This window comes from Pan paniscus, chromosome 6, assembly GCF_029289425.2.
Source record: "Pan paniscus chromosome 6, NHGRI_mPanPan1-v2.0_pri, whole genome shotgun sequence".
Lineage (NCBI taxonomy): Eukaryota > Metazoa > Chordata > Mammalia > Primates > Hominidae > Pan > Pan paniscus.
In genome coordinates, this window is record NC_073255.2 from 28,263,083 (window position 1) to 28,290,819 (window position 27,737).

The following is a 27,737-nucleotide window of genomic DNA, read 5'->3' on the forward strand; positions in this document are numbered from 1 at the left end:
AGACTGTTGGGGGGAAAAAAAAGAGCAAATGGATTCTTGGCAAACAAAACGTATGCAAAAAGTCCTGAAGCTAAGAGAAGGATGGGGTTGAGGAAGTAAAGTACTTCACAGTACTGGAGCATACAGCATGTGAATTTCAGCCAAAGGACAAATGCCTCCAAAAAAAGTTAATTCACAGTGCAGCAGGGCGAGGCACTTGTCTTATTTGCTGGTTCTCACACTGACCCTGAAAGGACTTTTTTTTGTTAATCCCATTTTCACAGATGGGAAAGGGACTCTGTATGGTTGTCACTTTTATCCAAAGTCTCATAGCCAGTAAGAAGCTGCCCTCAAAGTCCCTACCCCGTCTTTCCATTCGACCATTCTGGGGTTCAGACCCAGAAACCCCATACCTCTGCCTTATATTTGAATAAAAAGTATGTCTCCAGGTTTATGTGGAGAATAACCAAGACCTCAGAAACATTTAGTGAAAATCAGAGCTAGAAGGAATCTGTTTTTTTGCGAGTTCAGAGAAGCTGACTTGGATAAGACATCAAAGTTGTCTTGTGCAGCAAATTCTCCTCCGGCACATAGTAGGCACTCTGATAAATTCAAAAAGGCTTCTAAGAAGAGGCAGAAGCAAGGACAGGGAAGGAGCTCAGCTCCACAGCTCAGGGAGGGTGACAGAATGGCCTAAGGCCCAGGAGAGCACCGTGTTGTCAACTGTCAGTGTCAAGCCTGAGACAGGAGCCATGAACTAGCACCATCTCGGCTCTGATGTTGAACTGCAGCCGTCTCCTCTAAGGTCTCAAACTGGCCTTATACCAACACATGCCTCCTTCTATCACCTAACTGGCCATACACCATGCCTCCTTTAACACCTAACTGGCCTTACACCAACACATGCCTCCTTCTATCTTGTCATCTCATAATAGGAATGCTGCATCCCCTACATGAAATGACAAAATGTATTCTGCATAGAAATCCCTCTAGGTACTGAAGAACTTTATCTTAATGTATTTCACCACTGAGTATTTAGAGTCCCCACTCTCAAGGTTGTGGTCCTATTACCATTTATTTGACACTTGAGTGCTGACTACACTGGTGGTAAATTGAATAATGGTCCCAAATATATCTACCTCCTAATGCTTAAAAACTGCGAGTGTTACCTTATATGGCAAAAGGGACTTTGAGGGTATAATTAAGTATCTTGAGGTGGAGATATTATATGGGATTACCTGGGTGAGCCTTATGTAATCATGGATCCTTACAAAAGGGGCGAGAGAGGAGGGAAAGTCAGAGAGAAGACAATGTGAGGACAGAAGCAGAGGCTGAAGTGGTACACTCTGAAAGAGGAAACCATTAGGTATATCTCCAAATGCTATCCCTCCCCCCCCCCCCACCCCACAACAGTCCCCGGAGTGTGATGTTCCCCTTCCTGTGTCCATGTGTTCTCATTGTTCAATTCCCACCTATGAGTGAGAACATGCAGTGGTTGGTTTTTTGTCCTTGCGATAGTTTGCTGAGAATGATGTTTCCAGTTTCATCCATGTTCCTACAAAGGACATGAACTCATCATTTTTTATGGCTGCACAGTATTCCATGGTGTATATGTGCCACATTTTCTTAATCCAGTCTATCATTGTTGGACATTTGGGTTGGTTCCAAGTCTTTGCTATTGTGAATAGTGCCGCAATAAACATGTGTGTGCATGTGTCTTTATAGCAGCATGATTTACAATCCTTTGGGTATATACCCAGTAATGGGATGGCTGGGTCAAATGGTATTTCTAGTTCTAGATCCCTGAGGAATCGCCACGCTGACATCCACAATGGTTGAACTAGTTTACAGTCCCACCAACAGTGTAAAAGTGTTCCTATTTCTCCACATCCTCTCCAGCACCTGTTGTTTCCTGATGTTTTAATGATCACCATTCTAACTGGTGTGAGATGGTATCTCATCGTGGTTTTGATTTGCATTTCTCTGATGGCCAGTGATGATGAGCATTTTTTCATCTGCTTTTTGGCTGCATAAATATCTTCTTTTGAGAAGTGTCTGTTCATATCCTTTGCCCACTTTTTGATGGGGTTGTTTTTTTCTTGTAAATTTGTTTGAGTTCATTGTAGATTCTGGATATTAGCCCTTTGTCAGATGAGTAGGTTGCGAAAATTTTCTCCCATTTTGTAGGTTGCCTGTTCACTCTGATGGTAGTTTCTTTTGCTGTGCAGAAGCTCTTTAGTTTAATTAGATCCCATTTGTCAATTTTGGCTTTGCTTGCCATTGCTTTTGGTGTTTTAGACATGAAGTCCTTGCCCATGCCTATGTCCTGAACGGTATTGCCTAGGTTTTCTTCGAGGGTTTTTATGGTTTTAGGTCTAATATCTAAGTCTTTAATCCATCTTGAATTAATTTTTGTATAAGGTGTAAGGAAGGGATCCAGTTTCAGCTTTCTATATACGGCTAGCCAGTTATCCCAGCACCATTTATTAAATAGGGAATCCTTTCCCCATTTCTTGTTTTTGTCAGGTTTGTCAAAGATCAGATGGTTGTAGATATGCGGCATTATTTCTGAGGGCTCTGTTCTGTTCCATTGATCTATACCTCTGTTTTGGTACCAAATGCTAAATGACGAGTTAATGGGTGCAGCACACCAACATGGCACATGTATACATATGTAACCTGCACATTGTACACATGTACCCTAAAACTTAAAGTATAATAATAATAAAATAAAATTAAATTTTTTTTAAAAAAAAGAAAGAGGAAACCATGAAAGCCAAGAACTACAGCCAGGCACTAGAACCTGGGAAAGGCAAGCAAACGGATTCTCCCCTAAGACTTCTAGAGGGAGCCAGTTCTCATGACAACCTTGACTTTAACCCATAGAGACTGATTTCAGACTCCCGGCTTCTAGAACAAAAATTAATTTCTGTTGCTTTAAACCACCAAGTTTGTGATTAATTTGTTACAGCAGCATAGGAAACTAATACACCTATTCTTATTTTATGTTAGCAATGTAAATTTTCTATACCATCACTCATATTGAATTGCTCTAAAATAATACACCTCTCCTCCACCTAAAAACAGTGAAGCAATATTGATCAGTAAAACAAAAGCAGAATGTTGACTATCATTAAGGTCGGTAGATGGGGGGTTCAGTATACTATTTTCTCAATGTGTGTATGTTTGAAAACTCCCAAAGTACAGAGCTTAAAAAGTCACTTTAAAATTCCTAAGAAAGGAATCACATTTCTACACCATCTCCCACTGAGCCATATGAGCCAGTTTTTTTTCCCCAACATTGGAACAAGTTGTCATATCTTTACTTCAATGCCACACCAGGTCCTTGGCTAGTGGATAAGGCATACATGGTATAAAAAGTTTGCATCCTTAAACATGTTCTCAGAACATCTAAGAGGCACACAGGAGCTGAGCAACTAAAGAAACATTTGTGTTTCCAATATCTTGTTTCTCCAGGATAGTAAATCATGCATTAAAACAATGTGCAAAAGTTCTCCAAAGTATTATATTACTTTTTGCTGACCACAAATAGGCAAATGCATCTAAGATTATCTGATTTCTAATGCAATTCAATTCTGTGAAAGTCTAAAACAAAATATTAGGTTGGTACAAAAGTAATTGGAGTTTTCGCCATTAGAAGTAGTATCTCTAAGCTATATAATAAGCCGGTGGTTTTGGACTTAGCCACAGCTGACCTTATCCTGCTCCTCCAGGGTAACATTTTGAGGACAATGCTATCAGAGGTTCTTCATATCTCTGTGTTGGTGTGGCAGCCTAAGTACTGTCTGCCACACCAACATTACAACCAAAAGGGGACATTCTGACTAAGGCTGACCCAGCCTCAGAAAGCAAGGCACGTGACAAAATCACATCCTTCAATCTGGCTGTACTTGCTCCACCCACTGAAAATTAAGAAATACTTAGATGCCCAAGAATTTCCATTTCACACGAGAACAACTTCAAAAGCCACCTCATGACTGTGTGCATGGATCCAACCATAAATACCTACACAAGCACACACCAAAGCCAACCATATGCATCGCAGTGTAATGACTGTGTGTAAAATGAGTCAGCTGGAAGAGCAGAAGTATTTAAGATGCTGTCAAAACCCTATTTTTTTGAGATGGAGCCTCGCTCTGTGGCCTAGGCTGGAGTGCAGAGGCACGATCTTGGCCCACTGCAGTATCCACCTCCTGGGTTCAAGTAATTCACGTGCCTCAGCCTCCCAAGTAGCTGGGATTACAAGCACGTGCCACCACACAAGGCTAATTTTTGTATTTTTAGTAGAGACGGGGGTTTCACCAAGTTGCCCAGGTTGGTCTCGAACTCCTGACCTCAAGTGACCTGCCTGCCTCCCCCAAAGTGCTGGAATTACAGGCGTGAGCTACCACGCCCAGCCCAAAACCCTGATTGTTAAACCATGATTGAAGAAATGGTCTCCTTTTAAAAACTGTAACTTTTCTGCTGATACAGAGTAACTAAAAGTAAGGACACCAACCATATTTAAGATTCAGTCACTGTGACCGAGTAGTAGGACCCCTTCCCAGCAGTACTTGCCTTCACACAGACCCACCAGAGGAACAGTTGCGGGCCCCCTGCTGAGGGGGTTCACCATCAACATCATGGCTGCCAGCATCATGGAGGCAGCATCATGAACTGCCGGGAGTCTGATAATCCAGGACCCTTCCTGCCTTGTATTAGGAATTGTCTTCCATAATTCAAACTCACAGTACAAAAAATACAGCAGGAAGTCTTCTGAAATTAAGATTTGAAAAGTCACTGCTATGCCGGGCACAGTGGCTCACGCCTGTAATTTCAGTACTTCAGGAGGCCAAGGCAGGTGGATCACCTGAGGTCAGGAGTTCGAGACCAGCCTGGCCATCACCGTGAAACCCTGTCTCTACTAAAAATACAAAAATTAGCTGGGCTTGGTGGCAGTCACCTGTAATCCCAGCTACTCAACAGGCTGAGGCAGGAGAATGGCTTGAACCCAGGAGGTAAAGGTTGCAGTGAGCCAAGATTGCACCACTGCACTCCAGCCTGGGTTACAGAACAAGACTCGTCTCCAAAAAAAAGTCACTGCTTCCCTAGGGATTGGCATGAAGCAAAATGCAGTCTAGGCCGGGCACGGTGGCTGAAACCTGTAAAGCCTGTAATCCCAGGAATTTGGTTGGCTGAGACAGGTGGATAACCTGAGGTCTTGAGGTCAGGAATTCAAGACCAGCCTGGCCAACATGGCAAAACCCCATCTCTACTAAAATTACGAAAATTAGCCAGGCATGGTGGCGTGTCCCTGAAGTCCCAGCTACTCGGGAGGCCGAGGCATGAGAATCACTTAAACCCAGGAGGCAGAGGCTGCAGTGAGCCGAGATTGCACCACTGCGCTCCAGCCTGGGCGAAAGAACAAGACTCTGTCTCAAAAACAAAAACAAACAAAAAAATGCAGTCTAAGCCCAAAACCACCTGCTTAATACACAGCTCAGAGATATTTTTAGACTTTTAGAGTTGAGTTGTATTAGAAATCAGATCACCTAAGATGGATTTACCTGTATGTGATCAGCAAAGTAACATATACTTTGCAGAACTTCTGCACACTTGTACTGCATGACTTCCTATCCATAAGTATATAAAGCTAAGAAGAAATAAACAACTTGAGTTATGCCTGTTAAACTACTCTGCAAATTTTATCATGGATAAAAAGAGACTGCTGATGGTAAAGGCAGTTAAGTTCATTTCCATCATTAAATGATAATTTTTATAGAAAGTGATACTTATGCAAAACAAAGGAGGTGATGGGAGTAAAACATTTGAGCATTTGGCCAGGAAGAGGGGAACTTACACCTTCCATGGGAAAGTATTTTAGGAACATACCGTCATTTTGGGTGACTGTGGGAAGAGAAAGAGTGAGATGAAGATAGAGACCATATCATGACAAGACAAACTTATAAGTGGAGATTAACCATTTACAAATTTTTATAGCAGAATGACAAGAATTTTATGTCTGTTGAATCTAATAATAAAAATCAGCTTGTCTTTTGGCTGACTTTAAAATTTCATTGTAATAATTTATTTTCATTGTATTTTACAAAAAAGTCAGTAATCAATTAGAAATTTAAAAATAACTGGTCCTTCAACACAGCTAAGGAAGGAATGATTTAGAACAGTAATTCTCAATGGAGAAACCTTCACCCCTTAAGGAAGTGGTTTTAGAAATCTGTGGATCTTTTGGGATTAGGAAAAGAGTCCTTCACTAATATTTGATAGTCACAGACCAGGTATGTCACACATCCTGAAGTGTGCAGTACAGCTTCACACAATAAAGAGAGGTGGCCTCATGTCCTGCACAGCCTTTGAAGGTCCTCCTTGATATTCAGATACAGGGGAAACCCATTTATCTGACCCTATAACCTGACAAAATATTTATTGCTCAGTTTTCATATATACTGCATCTTCCAAAACTGTATCATGTAAATCAAGATACTATTATATTTTGGTCTGCTTATCACTAGAGAAAACCACTAAACTGAGAGCACACAACTTTGCATTGCCTGTATATTATTCCTGTCTCAACACCAGTATTGGTCCACGGAGGACTATTCTACATATGGTACAAGCACTTAGCTATTTCATTATGCCTAAACTCTGATCATGCCTAAGTATTTATGTACTAAATTTTTTTTGTATAAATAATTTTTATGTCTCCTTTCTGGTATTACTAGGACATTACATTGATTTTTAAATTATAGATATATATAAGTGGGTTATATTTTCTGTGAATTTCACTTCAGGATTGTAATTGGAACATTACATAGGAGGAAATTATAGATCTCAATAAAAACACTGATGAAATTGGTGCTAAAAGTCATAAATGCGTAAGTGAACTTGCAGGAGATATTAGAAGTCATCCTTATTTCCGCATTTGAGATGACAGAAGAATATACAGTTTAGATACAGTAGCAGCTAAAAAAGGAGGTTCTGCCTAGTTTAAATCCCAATTCAGCCAATGGTAGCTGCAAGACCTTGGCAAGTTTTTCCATTTCCCAATTACTTTGTTGTTTTTAAAAATAAGAATAGCACTATTCCCTTCTATATCTAGGGTTGGCTCTAAGAATATAACAAGAAGAGAATCCATCTAGAGAGGTACTTGGCCAGGCACGGTGACTCATGACTGTAATCCCAACACTTTGGGAGGTCAAGGGAGGAGGATCGCTTAAGCTCAGGAGTTTGAGACCAGCCTGGGCAATGTAGCAAGACCCTGTTTGTAAAAAAAAAAAAAAAAAAAAAATTTTTTTTTTTTTTAAATTAATGGGGCACAGCGGTATGTGCCTGTAGTCCTAGCTACTCAGGAGGCCAAGGCAGGAGGACTGCTTGAGCCCAGGAAGAGTTTAAGGCTGCATTGAGTCGTGATCATGCCACCTGACTCCAGCCTGGGTGACAGAGTCTTGAAAAAATCAAATGGAAAAAAAAGAGGTTCGCATATTGCTCTGCTCATAATCAACACAACCCACATGTGTGATATTAAGTTAATCTAAAACCCAAAGGCAGAGTACTAAAGAGAAGGAAATGAGCTAAGAATATGAGAGTAGGCATAAAAATGAGTGAAAGATAGACACATCAAATATAGGCCTTCTTTTAAAAAGAAATCTGAAATATCAGTCATTACCATTAGCCAGAGTAAGCTAACTAAACAATTTCAATCTTTGTATATATACCTGGACACATGTGAGTCTAGGAGTAGTGGACACAAAACAAGAAAAAAAATCCAGCAAGATGAACACAGAAATCTCTATCTGGGTTGACAGTCAAGCTTTGAAAAGCATCATACACCCTCAATTCAACCAACACTTAACTTACTGAGCACCACCTTTGTCTACCAGATTGGAATAAAAAACTGAGGAAAGGTATCTGTGAATATATACAATAGACATCTAGGCAAGATCGCAATAAATTATAGCCATTCTCATCCCCACATGGAAAGTAATACTGAATAGTAATTACTGAATAGTAATATTGTGTTTTGAGTAAGACAAAGTAGGCCATTCAGGAAATCAAAATACGGCAAGTCGGGGGTTGGGGTGGGGATGGCCTTAGTACTGAGAAAACTCTTGCTTTTCTGGTTGCTGATAATAAAATTAGACACAGCATTAATAGTGCCCTGTCACTCCCAATTGGTTTACTGTTCTAAAACCCTACCAGGAGACTTTGCCCTCCCCAGTCTTAACGTTGTATATTTTGTTCATTAAAACTGGAGGTAGAAAGACAGGAAAAGAGCAACAAGTGAAGGTTTTTATATACTTAAATTTAAAATGATGAGCACTGCATACACATCTCTAGTGCTGAGTCACATGGAAAAATTGAACACGCATTTCTTTTAAGAGGGTAAAGTCCTGTTCAGTCTCAATTCAACCAAAGGTTATCTACAAGAAAAAAGCAAATCACTTATGAGTAGTTACTCTGTTCTTGAGAAATAAAAAATTCAAATTCACCTCTTTTGAAATTTAAAAGGCACCAAAAAATAATATTCAAAGAAACAACTTAAACTTTAGTTCCAGGTTCTAGATCCAGACAAATTTCAATAAACACACCCACCTTGTTTCTCCCACTGAAAGCAGTTAAAAAATCTAGACAGAAAGTATCAAACAATAATTTGAAGACTCAAAGTAAAGATAGCAGACAGACTAGGAACTCTATAGTACTACAGAAACTGAAGTGATTTGCTTCTTTTTTTCCCTCTGCTATGCCCCAGCCTAGACTCAGCAGCAAAAAACCTTCAAGTTGTTAGTGGATACAGACAGATCTTAGGAGAAGCCTTGTAGTTTAGGCTGGAGAAGCAAGAAACGGGAACCGGGCCGCACAGCAGAAGGTGAGAGGAGGTGAGCAGGCTCAAATGCCTGAGCCCCGCCTCCTGTCAGATCAGCAATGGCAGCGTTAGATTCTCATGGAAGTGCGTACCCTATTGTGAACTGCGCACGCGAGGGATCTAGGTTGCATACTCCTTATGAGATTCTAACCAATGCCTGATGATCTGAGGTAGAACAGTTTCTATCCCGAAACCACTCCCCTTCCCCAACCATGAAAAAATTGTTCTAATGCATAAAAAGAGTTCTGAACTCTTCAACCAGGGCTGTATGGATTTCCTGAGAACAAACAAGTCCATCTTGGTGAAAGAATCCGCCTTCACTGATGTGAAACTAAAGGTTGAGCAAGTTTGCTTCTGGAGAAGAACGCTGTTGACAGGCTTACACATGATGATGGAGCAATGGAAATATTAATGCTGGGTGATTAACACAGACTCTACAACCGGTGAGTTCTCTTCAGAACCTCTGGACGACTGTTGCAAAGAAATAAAAGCCATGATCAAAATTTTCTGATTAAAAAAAAAAAAAGAAAAATTGTCTTCTACGAAACCAGTCCCTGGTGCCAAAAAGGTTGGGGATCACTGATCTAAAACACTGATGGAGGGAAGAAGCTATAGTTCCAAGGGGATGGATTGAACCTTTTAGCTTCTTTTCCTTCTGTTTGCCTCTCATTAGCCCTGGACATGTATACAGTTACAGGAAGTGCACAACCACACAAGGTATCTAAGGCTCTTGCTTTTCTGATTGGAGAATCAAAAAGGGAAGCCTCAGGGAAACAAAATACTAATCAAATTGTGTCCGGAATTGGTTTCTTCCAGTGGGTTCTGGGTCTCGCTGACTTCAAGAATGAAGCCGTGGACTCCCACGGTGAGTGTTACAGTTCTTAAAGATGGTGTGTCTGGAGTTTGTTCCTTCAGATGTTCAGATGTGTCCAGAGTTTCTTCCTTCCAGTGGGTTCGTGGTCTTGCTGACTTCAGGAGTGAAGCCGCAGACCTTCGCAGTGAGTGTTACAGCTCTTAAAGGTAGTGTGGACCCAAAGAGTGAGCAGCAGCAAGATTTACTGTGAAAAACAAAAGAACAAAGCTTCCACAGTGTGGAAGGGGACCCCGGCGGGTTGCCGCTGCTGGCTCAGGTGGCCAACTTTTATTCCCTTATTTGGCCCCACCCACATCCTGCTGATTGGTCCATTTTACAGAGTGCTGATTGGTCCATTTACAAACCTTTAGCTAGACATAGAGCACTGACTGGTGCGTTTTTACAGAGTGCTGATTGGTGCGTTTACAAACCTTTAGCTAGACACTGAGTGCTGACTGGTGTGTTTACAATCCTTTAGCTAGACAGAAAAGTTCTCCAAGTCCCCACCCGATCCAGAAGCCCAGCCGGCTTCACCTCTCAAAATCATGGAGACAGAGAAGCTCATTCAGCTTCAACATCATGAAGTTATTAGAAATCAATAAAACAGATAAAGCTCTGCAAGGCTGATGAAGATTTTAAGAGAGAGAACACAAAAATTACTAGTATCAGAATTAAAACGTGGAGATATCACTAGAGACCCCACAGACATTAAAGGATAAGGGAATACTACAAAACTTTATGCAACTTGTCCATGATGATGTAAAGTTATTAAAAACAAAAAAAAAAAAAGAAAAAAAGAAACAACTTGGATGAAATTGACCAATTCTTTGAACACTACAAATGACCCAAGATGAAATAACCTGAAGAACACTATAATTACTGAAGATATTGAATTTGAGCATAAGAAAAAAAAAAAAAAAGGGCTGGGCACAGTGGTTCATGCCTGTAATCCCAGCACTTTGGGAGGCCGAGGCAAATGGATCACCTCAGGTCGGGAGTTTGAGACCAGCCTGACCAACACGGAGAAACCCTGTCTCTACTAAAAATGCAAAAATTAGCTGGGCATGGTGGCGCATGTCTGTAATCCCAGCTACCTGGGAGGCCGAGGCAGGAGAATTACTTGAACCAGGAGGCAGAGGTTGTGGTGAGCCAAGATTGGGCCATCGCACTCCAGCCTGGGCAACAAAAGCAAAACTCCGTCTCAAAAAAAAAGAAAAAAAAACTTCTGAGAGAAATTATTCAAGTGGTTTCACAGGTGAATTCTATCAAATACTTAAAGAAATAACACCAATTCAGCAAATCACTTCCAGAAAAGGTAAGCATGTTTTCCCAACACATTTTAAGGCTGTGTTACCCTGATAACAAAATCAATGGCAATACAAAAAACATCAAACTACAGACCAATATCCTTCATGAGCAGAGACACAGTAAGTCCTCAACAAAAATGTTAGCAAATTAAACCAAGCAAAAAGAATAAAATACCACAATAAAGTGGAGTTTATCGTAGGAATGCAGGGTTGGTTCAACATTTTTGTGGGGGGGGGGAAGTCAATGTAATTCATTTACAGCCTAAAAACTACGTGATAATATCAATTCATGCAAAAAAAGCATTTGAAACAATCCAACATTCACTCATCATACAGATTGTCAACAAACTAGAAACAGAAGGCAATGTCTTCAACCTGACAAAGAGTATCTACAAAAAACCCACAGCTAACATTTTATGTGATGATGAAAGACAATGTTTTCTCACAAAAATTGAGGAAGGGTAAGGATGTCAACTCTCATTGGAGGTCCTAGACAGTACATTACAGCAATAAAAGAAAAGGCATACAGACTATAAAGGAATAAAACTATGCCCATTTGAATACATAATTGTCTAAGTAGAAAATCCCAAGCAATCTATTAAAAAATAAAAAACAAACTTTCAGAACTAGTAAGTTTAGCAATGTCAAAGGATATAAGGTCAACACAAAAATTTAAAACACTTCTACATACTAAAACCAAGTGGAAGTCCAAACTTAAAAAATAATATTCACCTACTATTTAGAAAAAAAACAAAACAAAATAACAAGTGTTGGAGTGGACATGGAGAAGTTAGAACACACTTGGGCACTGTTGGTAGAAATGTAAAACGGTACAGCTGCTATGGAAAACAGTAATGGCAATTCCTGAAATAATTAAAAACATAATTGCTATAACATCTTTTTCACTGGTTTATTCAAGGAGAGGAAAAGAAGAACTGCTATAACATCCAGCAATCCCACTTCTAGGTACATACCCAAAAGAATTGAAAGCAGAGTCTCAAAGAGATATTTATTCACCTACATTCATGGTGGCATTGATCACAATAGCCAAAAGGTAGAAGCAACCCATATGCCCATGGACAGAAGAATAAACAAAAGGTAGAATACACAGACAGAGGAATACTACACTTAACTTTCAAAAGAAAATTCTGACACATACTACAACAGTGGTCCCCAACTATTTTCGCACCAGGGACTGGTTTCATGGAAGACAATTTTTCCACGGACAGAGAGTGGGGATGCGGGGGATGGCTTCAGGATGAAACTGTTCCACCTCAGATCATCAGGCATTAGATTCTCCTAAGGAGTGAGCAACCTAGATCCCTCAACGCGTGCAGTTCACAATAGGGTATGCATTCCTATGAGAATCTAATGCCGTCACTGATCTGTCAGGAGGTGAAGCTTAGGCAGTAATCCTCATTCACTTGCCACTCACCTCCTGTGGTACAGCCCAGTTCCTAACAGGCCACAGACGGTACCAGTTTGAGGCCTGGGGGTTAGGGACCCCTGTGCTACAACATGGGTGAACAGCATACTAAGTGAAATAAGCCAGTCATAAAAAGACAACTTAGTAAAGTTGATAATTATTCCAAAAGGGTTTTTTTGTTGTTAACTTATTGCAATCCCAATAAACATCCCAGCAGAATTTTTGTGTATAGACTTGCTGGTTCCAAAATACACGTGGAAAAGCAAAGTAACGACAATAGCCACAATTCTGAAAAACAATAAAGTTGAAGGAATAATACTATTCAATTTTAAGACTTATAAAGACACCGTAACCAAGAAAGTATAGTAGCAAAAGGACAGACACATAAATCAATGGGATAAGAGTCCAGAAACAGACCCACACAAATATGGTCAATTGATTTGTAACAAAAGTGTGAGGGCAATTCAATGGAAAAGGAACAATATTTTCAATTTGTGGTGTTAGAATGAGACATTTACATGCAAAAAATAAAACCACAGCCTGTGAAGCATACATTACATAAAAATTAACTCAAAATGCACCATAGGCTTAAGACAACAGGAGAAAACCTTCATAACTTTGATTTAGGCAAAAAGTTTTTAGACAGGACACCAAAAATACTATTCATAAAATGAGATTGGCACAAATGAATACACTGAACTTCATTAAAATTTAAAACTTTTGGCCAGGTGCGATGGCTCAAGCCTCTAATCCCAGCACTTTGGGAGGCCAAGATGGGTTGATCACCTGAGGTCAGGAGTTTGAGACTAGCCTGGCCAACATGGTGAAACCCCATCCCTACCAAAAATACAAAAATTAGCCAGGCATGTTGGTGGGCGCCTGTAATCCCAGCTACTCAGGAGGCTGAGACACGAGAATCGCTTGAACCCAGGAGGCAGAGGTTGCAGTGAGCCGAGATCGCACCATTGCACTCCAGCCTGGGTGACAGAGCGACACTCCATCTTAAAAATTTTTTTAAAAATAAAGATACAAAAGAAAAAAAAATAGCCAGGTGTGGTGGTACACACCTGTAGTCCCAGCTACTGGGGAGGCTGAGATGGGAGAATCACCTGAGCCCAGGAAGTCAATGCTGCAGTGAGCTGTGATTGTGCCACTGCACTCCAGCCTGGGCGATAGGAGTCAAGATTCTGTCTCAATCAACTGATAAAGGGCATGATGACCTTTAAGATGATCATATCCAGAAAAATGACAGAAGCACAGGACAAAAGTCCAGGCAGCATAGCACAAAGGACATGGGGTAAACATGGAGGGAGCAGGGTGGTGTCAGAAATGCTTGCCTCATACACCATTCATATATACCGGTTGTAGAGAACGCTGGTATTCCCCCTGCACACCCATCACCAGATTACCTCTAATGATGTAAAGTCTGGCCCATCCCAGAGCAGCCATGCATGAAGAACTCTATGTCTACAGTTCTTTAAACAGAGAACCTTACTAATAACTTCCCCAACGAAATTAATTCATCACTCATAACCATACATTACGTCCAGACCTGGGGAGGATCCAGTTTCTATTGGCTTCACTGTCAAGCTTTTCAGAGGCATGTTGAAACCAAATCATAATAACTAGAAGAAACAGGAACAACCCTTTGGGAGGAAGTTTTCTGTTAGAGCAACCTGATTAAGAGTAGACACTAACACTTTGCAGCTGCATGATCCTGGACAAGCTACTTCACCTCTCTGTACCACCACTGCCTTATCTATAAAGTGGGGACATGGGACTGCTGTGAAGATTAAAACGTGTTAATTCAGTACCCGGCACATAAGTGCCTAGTACGTGTCAGCTACTTATTGGCCGAGTGCTCAAAGTCAGGCCACTGAGAAGAAGAAAGGCACCTACCGAGAACACGCAGTTTATCTGCTATTTATTTAGAACTCCAAGCTGTCTGCTATAAAGGCAACCTTTAAACTGGTTATTTCTAATATTTAACATCTCTGACTCCCATTACTTCTTCTTGCTCAGCTCATGGATAGTCTCAACGTCACTGTTTCTACAGATGTTTTCTTCTGTTGAGTTAAAGCACCTCATGGTGTTAGCTTTATGTTGCCAATTACACTTAAAATCCTTCTCAGCCAGGCACAGTGACTCATGCCTGTAATCCCAGCACTTTGGGAGGCCAAAGTGGGTGGATCACCTGAGGTCAGGAGTTTGAGACCAGCCTGGTCAACATGGTGAAACCCCGTCTCTACTAAAAATACAAAAATTATCCGGGCGTGGTGGCACACACCTGTAATCCCAGCTACGCAGGAGGCTGAGGCGGAGAATGGCTTGAACCCAGGAGGTGGAGACTGTAGTGAGCAGAGATCACGCCACTGCACTCCAGCCTGGGCAACAAGTGTGAAATGCTGTCTCAAAAAGTAAGTAAATAAAATGCTTCTCAAATTTCTATTTGACATTAATTCCTGTATCCATATGGACCAAGTAGCACCTAACACAGCACCAAAAACAATCAGCAGTTGGACAGAAGATGAATGACAGTTCCTGCCTTTAAAGATGCCAACATCCAGCAGGGATGTCACCTAACTCACTCCGTGGTCCCTGCCTACTCTCTTCCCCAGGAAGTCATCTACCTCCCCACAAACCTCAAGACAGCTTTCCACTTCTCAGCACACGTTCATCCACGGCTTACAGTGGGGTCTCTCTGAGCTATTTTATATTAACTATGGTATTATTTCGTTTTTCCTCCAGACTAGGTAACATGGCATCACTACTTTTCCATTTACTTATTTCTTCACTACTTTCCCACTTATTTCTCTCTTTTTTTTTTTTTTTTTTTAGTAGAGTCTCGCCTGCCGCCCAGGAGTACAGTGGCACAATTTCAGCTCACTGCAACCTCTGCATCCTAGGCTCAAGCAATTTTTGTGCCTCAGCCTCCTGAGTAGCTAAGATTACAGGCATGCGCTACCATGCCTGGCTAATTTTTGTATTTATAGTAGAGATTGGGTTTTGCCATGTTGGCCAGGCTGGTCTCGAACTCCTGGCCTCAAGTGATTTGCCTGCCTCAGCCTCCCAAAGTGCTGGGATTACAGGCCTGAGCCACCATACCAGGCCTACTTGTTTCTTCTAAATAAGGAATACTTGGTTTCCCTTCTTTGACCAGAGCCTCACTTAATACTCATCTTCCCAGATCAATTAAGTCCAGGAAAAAAATCAAATATGCAAGTGTTGAAGTAAAACCAAGAAACGTTCTCAATTTTCTAGCAAGACTGTGATTTTTAAGTATGTATTCCCCATAAGTACCTGTCAGATCACGTATTCAAATCTTTGCTCGGAAAACAGTCATTCGAGTCATGAGTGATGTGGGGGCCCCACCAGCATGGAGAACCTGGTGCATAGGCTGTTTCCCCACACAGTAAACATAGGGAAATATTGTTTCACCTTCCTCATCAGCCCCCAAAATGACAACCTTCCTTGCCCTTTCCTCTAGGACCACTTCATTTACCTAATATCTTCCTTTACATAAGGTCTTTTGCTTCATTTCAGGGAAGGTACCCCCAGCTTTGGGCATTTTTTGAGTACTTATTAGGAGTTTTGATTCTTTTGACTGGAGAGTAGTTTCAAGGAAATAACATTAGGAGAAACTGAGAAATCCTTTCCTTAAGACTCTGGCCTTTTTTTTGAGACAGAGTCTCGCTTTGTCACCCAGGTTGGAGTGCAGTGGTGCGATCTTGGCTCACTGCAACCTCCGCCTCCCGGGTTCAAGAGGTTCCCCTGACTCAACCTCCTGAGTAGCTGGGATTACAAGCCTGTGCCACCACACCCGGCTAATTTCTGTATTTTTAGTTAAGATGGGGTTTCTCCATGTTGGCCAGGCTGGTCTCGATCTCCTGACCTCAAGTGACCCACCTGCCTTGGCCTCCCAAAGTGCTGGGATTACAGGCGTGAGTCACCACAACTGGCCCCACTTACTGTGTATTTTTTACATACAAAAAGACATTCCTGCCGGGCGCAGTGGCTCCCGCCTGTAATCTCAGCACTTTGGGAGGCTGAGATGGACAGATCACTTGAGGTCAGGAGTTCGAGACCAGCCTGGTCAACATGGTGTAGCCCTGTCTCTACTAAAAATACAAAACTCAGCAGGGTGTGGTGGCAGGCACCTGTAATCCCAGCTACTCAGGAGGCTGAGGCAGGAGAATTGCTTGGACCCAGGAGGCGAAGGTTGCAGTGAGCCGAGGTCGTTGCATCACTGCACTCCAGCCTCGATGAAAGAGCAAGACTCCGTCTCAAAAACAAAACAACAACAAAAAGACATTCTTTAAATTTAGAAAATGGAGCCCACTTGAGAAATTGAGTAGGCAAAAGAAAAAATATCTAAAGGTGTTTAATGTCAAGTACTCCACTAAGGCTTTCTCCCAAAGCCCTACCCTTATCCATTTAAGGAAGGGCTCTCAAATCCTCCTCCTCATGTACACCTCCCTTGTGGCATCTGAACATTCACATCGTTGTCTGCTGGGACTGTTTCTGTGGAGGAATCCTTCCAGTCTGGTCACACTGAGTCTACTCTTCAGGTACCTCAGGCAAAACAGGATGGATGAGAAACCATTTTCCCTTATTTCTTTGCTATATTCCATATATTTGGGAGAAAACAAACCTACCTAATTCTCTAGCAGTGAGTCCTTCAGAAAGTTAGTCTGTAATCCCAGCACTGTGGGAGGCCAAGGTGGGCAGATCACAAGGTTAAGAGATTGAAACCATCCCGGCTAACAATGAAACCCCGTCTCTACTAAAAATACAAAAAATTAGCTGGGTGTGGTGGTGCGCACCTGTAGTCCCAGCCACTCAGGAGGCTGAAGCAGGAGAATCACTTGAACCCAGGAGGCAGAGGCTGCAGTGAGCCGAGATTGTGCCACTGCACTCCAGCCTGGGTGACAGAGCAAGACTCTGTCTCAAAAAAAAAAAAAAAGTTAGTCTCCCAGTATCTTCATCTGCCATAAACATTTAGCAGAATCCAGTGCCCACCCATAAGTGCTTTATCATCATCTAAAACTAAGTGGTTAGAAACTGTTTAAAGCTGCTTGACACAGCATGTAAGATATGCGGTCCAGAGAACTTGAGGAATCCCCTTCTGATCATTTAGTAGTACATGGTGGAATACAGATAACATAAATAATAAAGATCTAACAGTAACAGAAAGGTAACACTCCAGCTACAGAGCTTACAAAACACCAAACGTCACAAGCATTTCTGCTGTGGTCCCAGATTCTGTCACCTCTTCAGTGACTTCACAGAATCTGGCTTACAAGATGACTCCTAGAATTGGGGCAGGAGGTTGTCTTACTTCAAGGTTAGAGGTTTGCCTTGATATTAAGCTCTCAGTTCCATCAGACTGACAGGGTATATGAGGCATTAGGGCAAACGAAGAAAAATAAGCTCTCAGTTCCAAATGTACTTCTCAGCTTTGTGATGCCGGGTCTAGGACTCTGGACTCTAATCTCTCCTTTGCCAGCTGTTACCTGTTAGTTTCTGCCAATAGAAGGCACCAGAGCGGTACTAGAAAGCAGGAGTCGGGATAGAGATGACATGCTCTTGCCCGTCTGTCAGTCGGCATCCCCACACCCACAGGTCCCGTCCATCAGTCGACATCAGCAGGCCCTGTCCGTCAGTCGGCATCCCCACATCCACAGGTCCCTGTCCATCAGTCGGCATCACCACATCTGCAAGTCCCTCTCCGTCAGTCAGCATCACCGCATCCGTAGGTCCCCATCCGTCAGTCAGCATCACTGCATCTGCAGGTCCCGTCCTTCAGTTGGTATCACCGCATCACCAGGTCCCGTCCGTCAGTCAGCATCACCCCACCCGCAGGTCCCCATCTGTCAGTCGGCTTCACCACATCAGCAGGTCCCGTCCGTCAGTCGGCTTCACTGCATTACCAGGTCCCGTCTGTCAGTCAGCTTCACCACATCAGCATGTCCCGTCCGTCAGTCGGCTTCACTGCAACACCAGGTCCCGTCCGTCAGTCGGCATCAACGCATCACCAGGTCCCTACCCATCAGTCGGCATCACCGCATCACCAAGTCCCTGTATGTCAGTCAGCATCACCACATCCGCAGGTCCCCGTTCATCGGCTTCACCGCATCCGCAGGTCTCGTCCATCAGTCGGCATCACCGCATCGCCAGGTCCCCCTCCATCAGTCGGCATCACCGCATCCGCAGGTCCCCCTCCGTCAGTCGGCATCACTGCATCCGCAGGTCCCGTCCGTCAGTTGGCATCACCGCATCAGCAGGTCCCTCTCCGTCAGTCGGCATCACCGCATCCGTAGGTCCCTGTCTGTCAGCCGGCGTCACTGAATCAGCAGTTGGTTACAGCCTCTAGCTCCTCTGGACACTCTGAACAAGATGTGTAACTCCTGTCTCCTCCCCACATCCCAGGCGCCAGCCATAGCCAAGGAGCTCCCATGGCTCAGAAATCTAAGTCTCAGGTGCTCAGGGCTCTTCCCTCCAAGTCTCTAGGATCCAAAACCTCAACTTCCTCTTTGGCCTTCCAACCCTCAGGCCGTGGCTGCTCCTTACAGTCACTACTCTGGATTCTCTTTGTTCTTTCGCCTTTCAGCACCTGTGTGATTCTCCCTGGTGAAATACCGAGTATGTTATCTGTGCTCCTGCCTGGATCTCACTGAGACAAGCACAAAACCTAAGGCTGAGAGCTGGTGAATTTGTTGTTCTTATTATATCATAGCTAAAACATATTGTGTACTTATATGTACCAAGCACTGTTTTAAAGGCTTTATCATGCATAATCCTATTTAATGCTCAAAGCAACCCAATGAGGGGGCCACCATCATCACCCCTGGTTAGAAAAGAGGAAAATGAGGCTCAAAGAATTTTAAAAACCTGTTCAGAGATCCCATAACTAGATCACACAATGAGAAAGTAGTGGAGCTAGGACATAATTCCAAGTCTGACCTCAAGGCTGCCCCATTTCCTGCAAAAAAAATAAAAATAAATAAATAAAATACAACTATAAGGCTTTTTTGGGTGCTCCAAGCTGCTTCACAGGGCTATTTACATTGCTCACAGAGAACTTACTATAGTGCTTTTTTGTTACCCTCTTGAGTCTTACTCTGTAACAGGCCCCTTCCTTTTTTCATCCCACTGCTCCTCTAGCAACACAGTATGTCCTGTGGAATATCCCATATTTAGGACATGGCTAGTTGTTTCTTTGATGCATCATTTAATTTGTCACTCTATCTTCTGTATTTCTTGTAAACTCAAAGTTAGATTAAGACTGAAGCCAGTTGAACCTATTGAGATAAGACTATTTCCTCTGTGGTGACATGTATATTCTACTGCATTAAAGTAGAAGGCACATAAGGTCCGGTCATTCCACTTTCAGTGATTCTAAGATTAATCAGGGACTCAATGCCTAATCTTCCATTATAAAAATTGTCCAGAACTGCAAAATTATCGCTGTTTATGATAAGGCTTTGGCACAAAACAAGCGGCATACCCAGCGTGAATAAATAAAATATATACAGGCTGGGTGCAGTGGCTCACGCCTGTAATCCCAGCACTTTGGGAGACCAAGGCTGGTGGATCGCCTGAGGTCAGGAGTTTGAGACTAGCCTAACCAACATGGTAAAATCCCATCTCTACCAAAAATACAAAAAATTAGCCAGGCATGGTTGGCGGATGCCTGTAATCCCAGCTACTAGTGAGGCTGAGGCAGGAGAATCATTTGAACCTGGGAGGCGGAGGTTGCAGTCAGCCAAGATTGCACCATTCCACTCCAGCCTGGGCAACGAGAGCGAAACTCCATCTCAAAAAACAAACAAACAAACAAACAAACAAAAACATACAAAGTGACCCTTCTCAAAAAGGAAATAGTGTTCCCTCAAGCCTTTAAGGAAAGAAACACCTAACAACAGCAGCCCATCTTATTCCTAACGAACTCTCAATAAAATTGTTTTTGTTGATCAATACGTAAATAATCATTAAATTTTTAAAGGGAGTCAAAGGTGAAGAATTCCAAAGTCTAGTTCCAAGCATCTTACGATTCAGTATGTGCTCTTGCTTAATTAACTTTATCTTGCGTGCCCATATTTGCCCATTTGAAAACACAGATAATCCACTAACTTGACACTACCTCAAAGGACAATGAGGAGAGTAAAGTGAAATACAAAAATTAAGAAAAGTTAGATACGGCAAATACCCAGAATAAGGGAAAATACAATAAACTAAAAGCTAAATTCTCTAAATTTGAAGAGATTATGAATGAATTAAAAGGAAACTCTGCCCATAGCAGATATGCTAGTACTCTAATAATTTACTTAAACTTGGTTTCTACCATTTGGCTGTTTCATAGAAAGCTACATTACACCAGATGTAGCTCCTGAACAAAAAAATCATATTAAACTACATTTTAAATCATATTTAATATGGCTCATCTTAAAATATGGGGATCGAACTAGTAATCTTGCTATTACAACACTTGAGGACCTATCCCCCAAGCTACTGAATTCCCTAAATAAATGTTAATCTAAAACAGGAACATGTAAAAAGTTTAATCTTATAACCCACCGTTTCCATCTATAAAGTATATTTTTAGTGCACTATATAACTTGCAATATATTCAGCATATACCAAAAACCAACCCCTTCCTGCAAAGCTTAATCTCAATAATACTGTTCTGAAGATAAATATTCTCAGCACAAATCACCTGTGACCAACTGAGAAACCTTGGAGAATCAGACTTAGATCAACTTCCCACCAAACTAAACTTTTAACCAAACTTTGCATTTTGATGGGGGTTATGATTTAGTGACTCATCAAATGTCATTTTAGAAGACTAGTCTAAAACACAAAAAACTAGTTACTCTTGATTTTTTTTATATTAGAGATACATAAAAGCTAAGCAGTTTCTCTGCACCACCCTCTCCAAGGTGGGTTTTAAGAACTTTCAGGTTCCATTGTCTGAAGAGTCAAAAGACATTTTCTTTTATCCCTTCAACTACTGGTGTCTCAAATTCTCACCATGACATCATTATTATGCTTTGGAAATTGCTGACACAGGCTATTCAATTGTGCTAAATAGTTTGTGTTTATGCATATTACACAATCAGTGCAGTGCCACCATCTGAGCAAAAGGAAGCAGAATAACATTTTAAAGTAACAGCACAAAATAGCAGGTATTTGTCTTTTTAAAACTTTGCCAAGATAGGAACTTCATATTTAAATACAATTGGCAAACTCATCAGAAAGGACTGAAATCAACAAAATCCTGTTGGGAAGGGACTGAATGAGAAAGATTACCCAGTTACCCAAGAATATATTTCAATATTTGGTTTCTTATCCCAAAGAGCAGATTTTTAAAAGATACACTGTGCCCTTACTAAGAAAAACCCACACCAAGGCACGGGTCATAGGAGAAGAATTTTATGTTCTAGCACACCCAAGAGTTGAGAAAAGGAGAAAAAGCTTTGAAAAAACTAACAGCAATGGGCTTCCATACTTAGATCTTAATTTTAAATACAGAAATTCTTACCTCCCACTGTAAATGAGGCGGGATATTTCGTATCTGAAGTTTCCGAATCCTGCAGAAGAATTAAAATGTTTTTTAAAAGAAAAAAAACATAAAAGCAAAACAATAATAGCCAACATGGAAGTTTAGAAACTACTTAAAATATTAACTCTATATTAATTACAAACCACTATCTATTAAGAAAATACAGCCCAAGAAGGAAAAGCAAAGAAGCAAAGTCATAAAATGCATAGAGACCATTTGGAGATCCAGCATTTATTGGACTGTTATGACTTATTTTAAAAGCCACTAAAATTGGCAGATAGAATGTTTAAAACACACTTATCTGATGACTACATTCTAAGTTCAAATCCGTTAGCTTCAAATTAGGCATCCCAGGACACAAACAAGGCCTTAGTCCAGGTGACCTTACTCTGACCGTTACAGCTAAGGAGTCCATGGATAAAATTCAGGGAAATAAAAATGAGGTGTGGGTGGCAGGAAATTACACATTTATCTTCACTATCCCCTAAATGAAATTTAACACGTCCTTCAATTATGAATGCTGGCACTAAACCACAGAATTACAGTACTTGTAATTTTGACATCAATATAAATCAGATATTTTCATACCACATTAGACTGTTGGAGATCTTTATCATCTATACTCATTACTGTGAAACTTAGATGTGTTGCTAGAACTTGTTGCTTATTATACTAAGCACCTATCACCAAGTTTTAACATTCTGCTAACTACATTTTAAAATAATTGGTTTCCTTTATAATCCTACGTATTTTATGCATTTTAAAACATCCTGAGGCCAGGCACAGTGGCTCATGCCTATAATCCCAACACTTTGGGTGGCCGAGGCAGGTGGATCACTTGAGGTCTGGAGTTCAGGACCAGACTGGCCAACATGGTGAAACCCCTCCTCTACTAAAATTACAAAAAATTAGCTGGGCATGGTGGCAGGTGCCTGTAGTCCCAGCTACTCCAGATGCTGAGGCAGAAGAATCACTTGAACCTCGGAGGCGGAGGTTGCGGTAAGCCAAGATTGCATCACGGCACTGCAGCCTGGGCGACAGAGCAAGACTCCATCTCAAAAAAATAAAAAACAAGACATAATGAAACATAAGAAGAGATCCATAGGTTTCAGACTGCTAAAGGAGTGCACAGTACAGAAAATGTTAAGAATCAGCACCTTAGTTCAAATGCCTCCCTACACATGTATATATGTATGTATAAGGGAAGGAAGAGGGCGACACATATAACACAACTGCGTGTTAACTGTATGAGACTATATCATAGAAGTCACATGCCAGTCACCTCCTTTGAAGGAGGAAGAATTTATAGTCAATTAGCTATTAAAAACAAAATAAAACAAAAACTAGCAATTGAGCTTGACATCTCAAGTGAAATAAATTACTTAACTTTCAAAATTACAACTATAGGACAGGCCTTGTGGCTTATGCCTGTAATCCCAGCACTTTAGGAGGATCACTTGAGCCCAGGAGTTCCAGACCAGCCTGGACAACATAGCCAAACGCCATCTCTACAAAAATCTTTTTAAAATTTTTTTAAACTAGCTGGGCATGGTGTTGCATGCTTGTAGTACCACCTACTCAGGAGACTGAGATGGAAGGATTGCTTGAGACCAGGAGTTCAAAGCTACAGTGAGCTGTGACTGCACCACTGCAATCCAGCCTGGGCAACAGAGTGACAACCTGTCTCAAAAAGAAAAGAGAAGAAAAAAGAAAAATAAAAAATAGAAAAAAAACAAAGAACTATAGTGAACTTCTCTTTCCAGGTCAAATAATCCACAGTTTTGAAGTATCTGAGGAAAACACCAGTTTAGTCTAGATTCATAACCTAGTTTAGTCCTTTGCCTCTTCCCTTTCCCCAAAAGGGTGAGAAGAAACAAATACCACAGCTGCCATTGATCCCTTCGAGAACATCAAAGAAAACCTAGATTAACTAAACTCAGGTACATCCTGTCTACAATCATAAAATGGAGGAGGGAACGAAGAGAAGCACTTTTATATTATTTTCATGACAAAGTAAAAGCACAGTCATCAGGGTCAAATATACCAAAGAAATAAAAGAGAATGCCAGTTTAAGAGATTAAAAAATCCAAACTATAGCTAGTACAAGTTTACAGACTAAATGCTAGTTTGGGATTTGTTTCAAAATAACTCATGTGGTAATAACTGTTAAAGCTTCAGGACAGGTACCTCTCTGCTTTTATGTAAGTTTTATGTTTTCTTTTTCTTTTGTGTGTGTGTGACAAGAGTCTCGCTCTGTCGCCTACGCTGGAATTCAGTGGCACAATCTCAGCTCACTGCAGCCTCTGCCTCCCGGGTTCAGGCAATTTTGCTGGGTGTGATGGCTCACGCCTGTAATCCCAGCACTTTGGGAGGCGGAGGTGGGTGGATCACCTGAGGTCCAGAGTTCAAGAACAGCCTGGCCAACATGGTGAAACCCCATCTCTACTAAAAATAGAAAAATTAGGCCAGGCACAGTGGCTCACGCCTGTAATCCCAGCACTTCAGGAGGCTGAGGAGGGTGGCTCACGAGGTCAGGAGTTCAAGACCAGCCTTGCCAAGATGGTGAAATCCCATCTCTACTAAAAATATAAAAAATTAGCTGGGCATGGTGGCGGGCATCTGTAATCCCAGCTACTCAGGAGGCTGAGGCAGAGAATTGCTTGAACCCAGGAGGTGGAGGTTGTAGTGAGCTGAGATCGCACCACTGCACTCCAGCCTGGGTGACAGGGCAAGACACCATCTCAAAAAAAATAAAATAAAATAAAATAATTAACCGGGTGTGGTGGTACGCACCTGTAATCCCAGCTACTTAGGAGGCTGAAGCAGGAGGATCACTTGAACCCAGGAGGTGGAGGCTGCAGTGAGCCAAGATCATGCCACTGCACTCCAGCCTTAAGAGACAGAGTGAGACTCCGTCTCAGAAAAAAAAAAAAAAAAAAAAAAGCCAGAAGCAATGGCTCATGCCTGTAATCCCAGCACTTTGGGAGGCCAAGGCAGGCGGATCACGAGGTCAGGAGATTGAGAACATCCTGGCTAACACAGTGAAACCCCATCTCTACTAAAAAGTACAAAAAATTAGCCGAGCATGGTGGCATGTGCCTATAATCCCAGCTACTCAGGAGGCTGAGGCAGGAGATTTGCTTGAACTCGGGAGGCGGAGGTTGTAGTGAGCTGAGATCGCACCACTGCACTCCAGCCTGGGTGACAAAGAGAGACTCCGTCTCAAAAAAAGAAAAAAATATTATTGGCTTATCTTTGATGTTGTTAAAAGAAAAAATATATATATATAATATATATTTTTAAAAATTAATGGGTATGGTGGTACATACTTGTAGTCCCAGCTACTTGGGAGGCTGAGGTGGGAAAACCGCTTGGGCCCAAGAAGTTGAGAGGCTACAGTAAGCTATGACTATGCTACTACATGCACTCCAGCCTCAGCAACAGAGCAAGCCTCTTTTTCTTTTTTTCTTTTTTTTAGGGGGGGAAAAAAAAAAAGGAGTCCAAAGATATTATTTCAAATTTTTCAGAATAACATGTTAGGGACCTGACATTGCCCAAAGACAACCAAATATTTCATTCCTTCAGTATCATTATTAATTCAGACTCATACATATTTTGCTTGTATCAATCTTTTTTGATGCTCAAATTGTCCCATCTGTGGCCAGCAAAACGGCTTCTTCATGTTAGCTCCTTCATCTTTTCATGTGACTCCAATAATATTTGTGAGCACTTCTGCTTTCTGTTATGATGTGATATTCTAGGTTTAGCTTGTATGTTTCTTGCCCCCATCTATAATCAGCCTTATCAGCATGGATCCTTGATCCCTTTTAGTCAGAAAAAGTACAGAGAGACTACAATCTGGTCACTAGAGGCACTCATTAGATTGGTTATTGCTTCCAAGCCAGAGCTAGAAAATACACTTGGAAAGAAAATAAACCATGGGTTCATACTGATTATTTCCAACTTAGATTTTGGATGACTGGAATTTCACAGAAAGTCTCTTATATTTGCATATTTTCTTCCACTAAAAAATCTGACAAAAGATAGAAATAAGAACCAAAAAAAGTGCTTTATGTTTATTATCTCATTTAACCCTCAGAGTTGGCATTTTACAGATTAGGAAACAAAGGCAGAAGTAATTTAATATGTCTGAATACACACACAGCTACTGTGTGGCAGGGTCAGGATATGTATTTGAGCATTCTGGCCACAGATTCTATCCTCCTAACCATACTCTAGTCGGTCTTACTGATTTCACTTATAATCCAACCAACAGCATAACCATACCAAATAACTTCAGAAAAAAGTACAGATTGCACATGAAATTCAAAAGATAAAAATATATGCTAATCCTAAGCAATATTTTCCCTTTACACCTTAGCTTTAAACCACAATAACTTACATATGGCAACTCAATATTGAAATTAAGTGGACAAGCTTACATATTAATACCAAGAAAGAAGGAAGGGAGGAAAGGCAACTATGAGGAAAACACAACTACTCAGTTGTCTCAAGCATTACAAAGATTATATACATAGGCACCTCAGGTACTTCTGAAGCTAGTCATATCAAGTCAAGTCCCAATGCAAGACACAAAACTGTATTAGACTTGCAACCTTTCATCCAAATTACCTGTAAGTCCTGGATGCACCTTTATCTTATTCCTCTGGAAAAGGCTCTGTCTCAGCCCCTTCCTTCTACCAATGCTTACATACAACTCAAGTGGGAATCACTGCTTCCCTACTTTATAAGACAGATACTGATATAATGCTGCTAACACCAGCTGATGACAGAAGAAGAAAACCAAGTCTAATTTGTAACATGTTCTTCTTTGCCTCCTTTTTTTTTTTTTTTTTAAGATGGAATCTCGCTGTCACCCAGGCTGGAGTGCAGTGGCGCGATCTCGGCTCACTGCAACCTCCACCTCCCGGGTTCATGCGATTCTCCTGCCTCAGCTTCCCCAGTAGCTGGGATTACAGGCGCGCACCACCATGCCCAGTTAATTTTTTGTATTTTTAGTAGAGACGGGGTTTCACCATGCTGGCCAGGCTGGTCTCGAACTCCTGACCTCGTGATCCACCCGCCTCGGCGGGATTACAGGCAGGAGCCACCGCGCCCAGCTGCCTTATTTCTTATGCAAAAAAACTGGAACACAAGTTTCGGATTTGGACTGGTATTTTCAAGTAAAAAGCCAAGCCTTATGGCTCAAAGCAGTCTAGCATGGGCTTTCCAACCCGCCACTTGGTGGCACTCTGTACCGGCTGCAAATTTTCATTCCAGCTGTGCCGAACTAAACCTATGTCCAAAGAGGACTTCGTTCAGCCTGGCTAATTTCAATATGGCTATACTGTAATCACACCTATTCTTTCTTGGTTTATACAGTTAAGAATCAGCTCTTTAAAAGGTCAACCTCAATTTTCAAGAAGTTTAATACTGTACTCCAAGCAAATACTTGGGAAAATGATCAGTCTTACATTCCGGGTCTAAGTGTCAACTGGCATAACTCTGCCTCATTGCTGACTTGGCAGTGTCTTATCCTCTAACTCAAGAATTATCTTTCTTACATCATTTCCTTAGGTAAAGTTGTAACATGCTTAAAGGCCTAGCTGTCTGTAAATAGGGAGAACTAGGAAGAACTTAGAGGTCCAGGAAAAAGGGATTCAATTACAATATACAGAATGAAATCTCATGGAGATATTATAAATATGAAAGAATATTTAATGAAGACA

At 41.5% G+C, this 27,737-nt stretch overlaps 1 protein-coding gene across 4 annotated transcripts in view; it reads right to left on the minus strand.

Annotated features, from left to right (window-relative positions):
- The window catches only part of IGF2BP3 (insulin like growth factor 2 mRNA binding protein 3), a 153,477-nt gene that overhangs the window by 86,529 nt on the left and 39,211 nt on the right, over positions 1-27,737 (minus strand). For 3 of the 4 annotated variants that reach the window (XM_003807939.8, XM_034963801.3, XM_055115773.1), the window contains one exon: positions 21,988-22,036. The exons of the other annotated variant lie outside the window; for it this stretch is intronic. In XM_003807939.8, the coding sequence (XP_003807987.1) occupies positions 21,988-22,036 (49 nt within the window). The remainder of the gene's footprint in view (positions 1-21,987; positions 22,037-27,737) is intronic. 4 annotated transcript variants of the gene reach the window in all.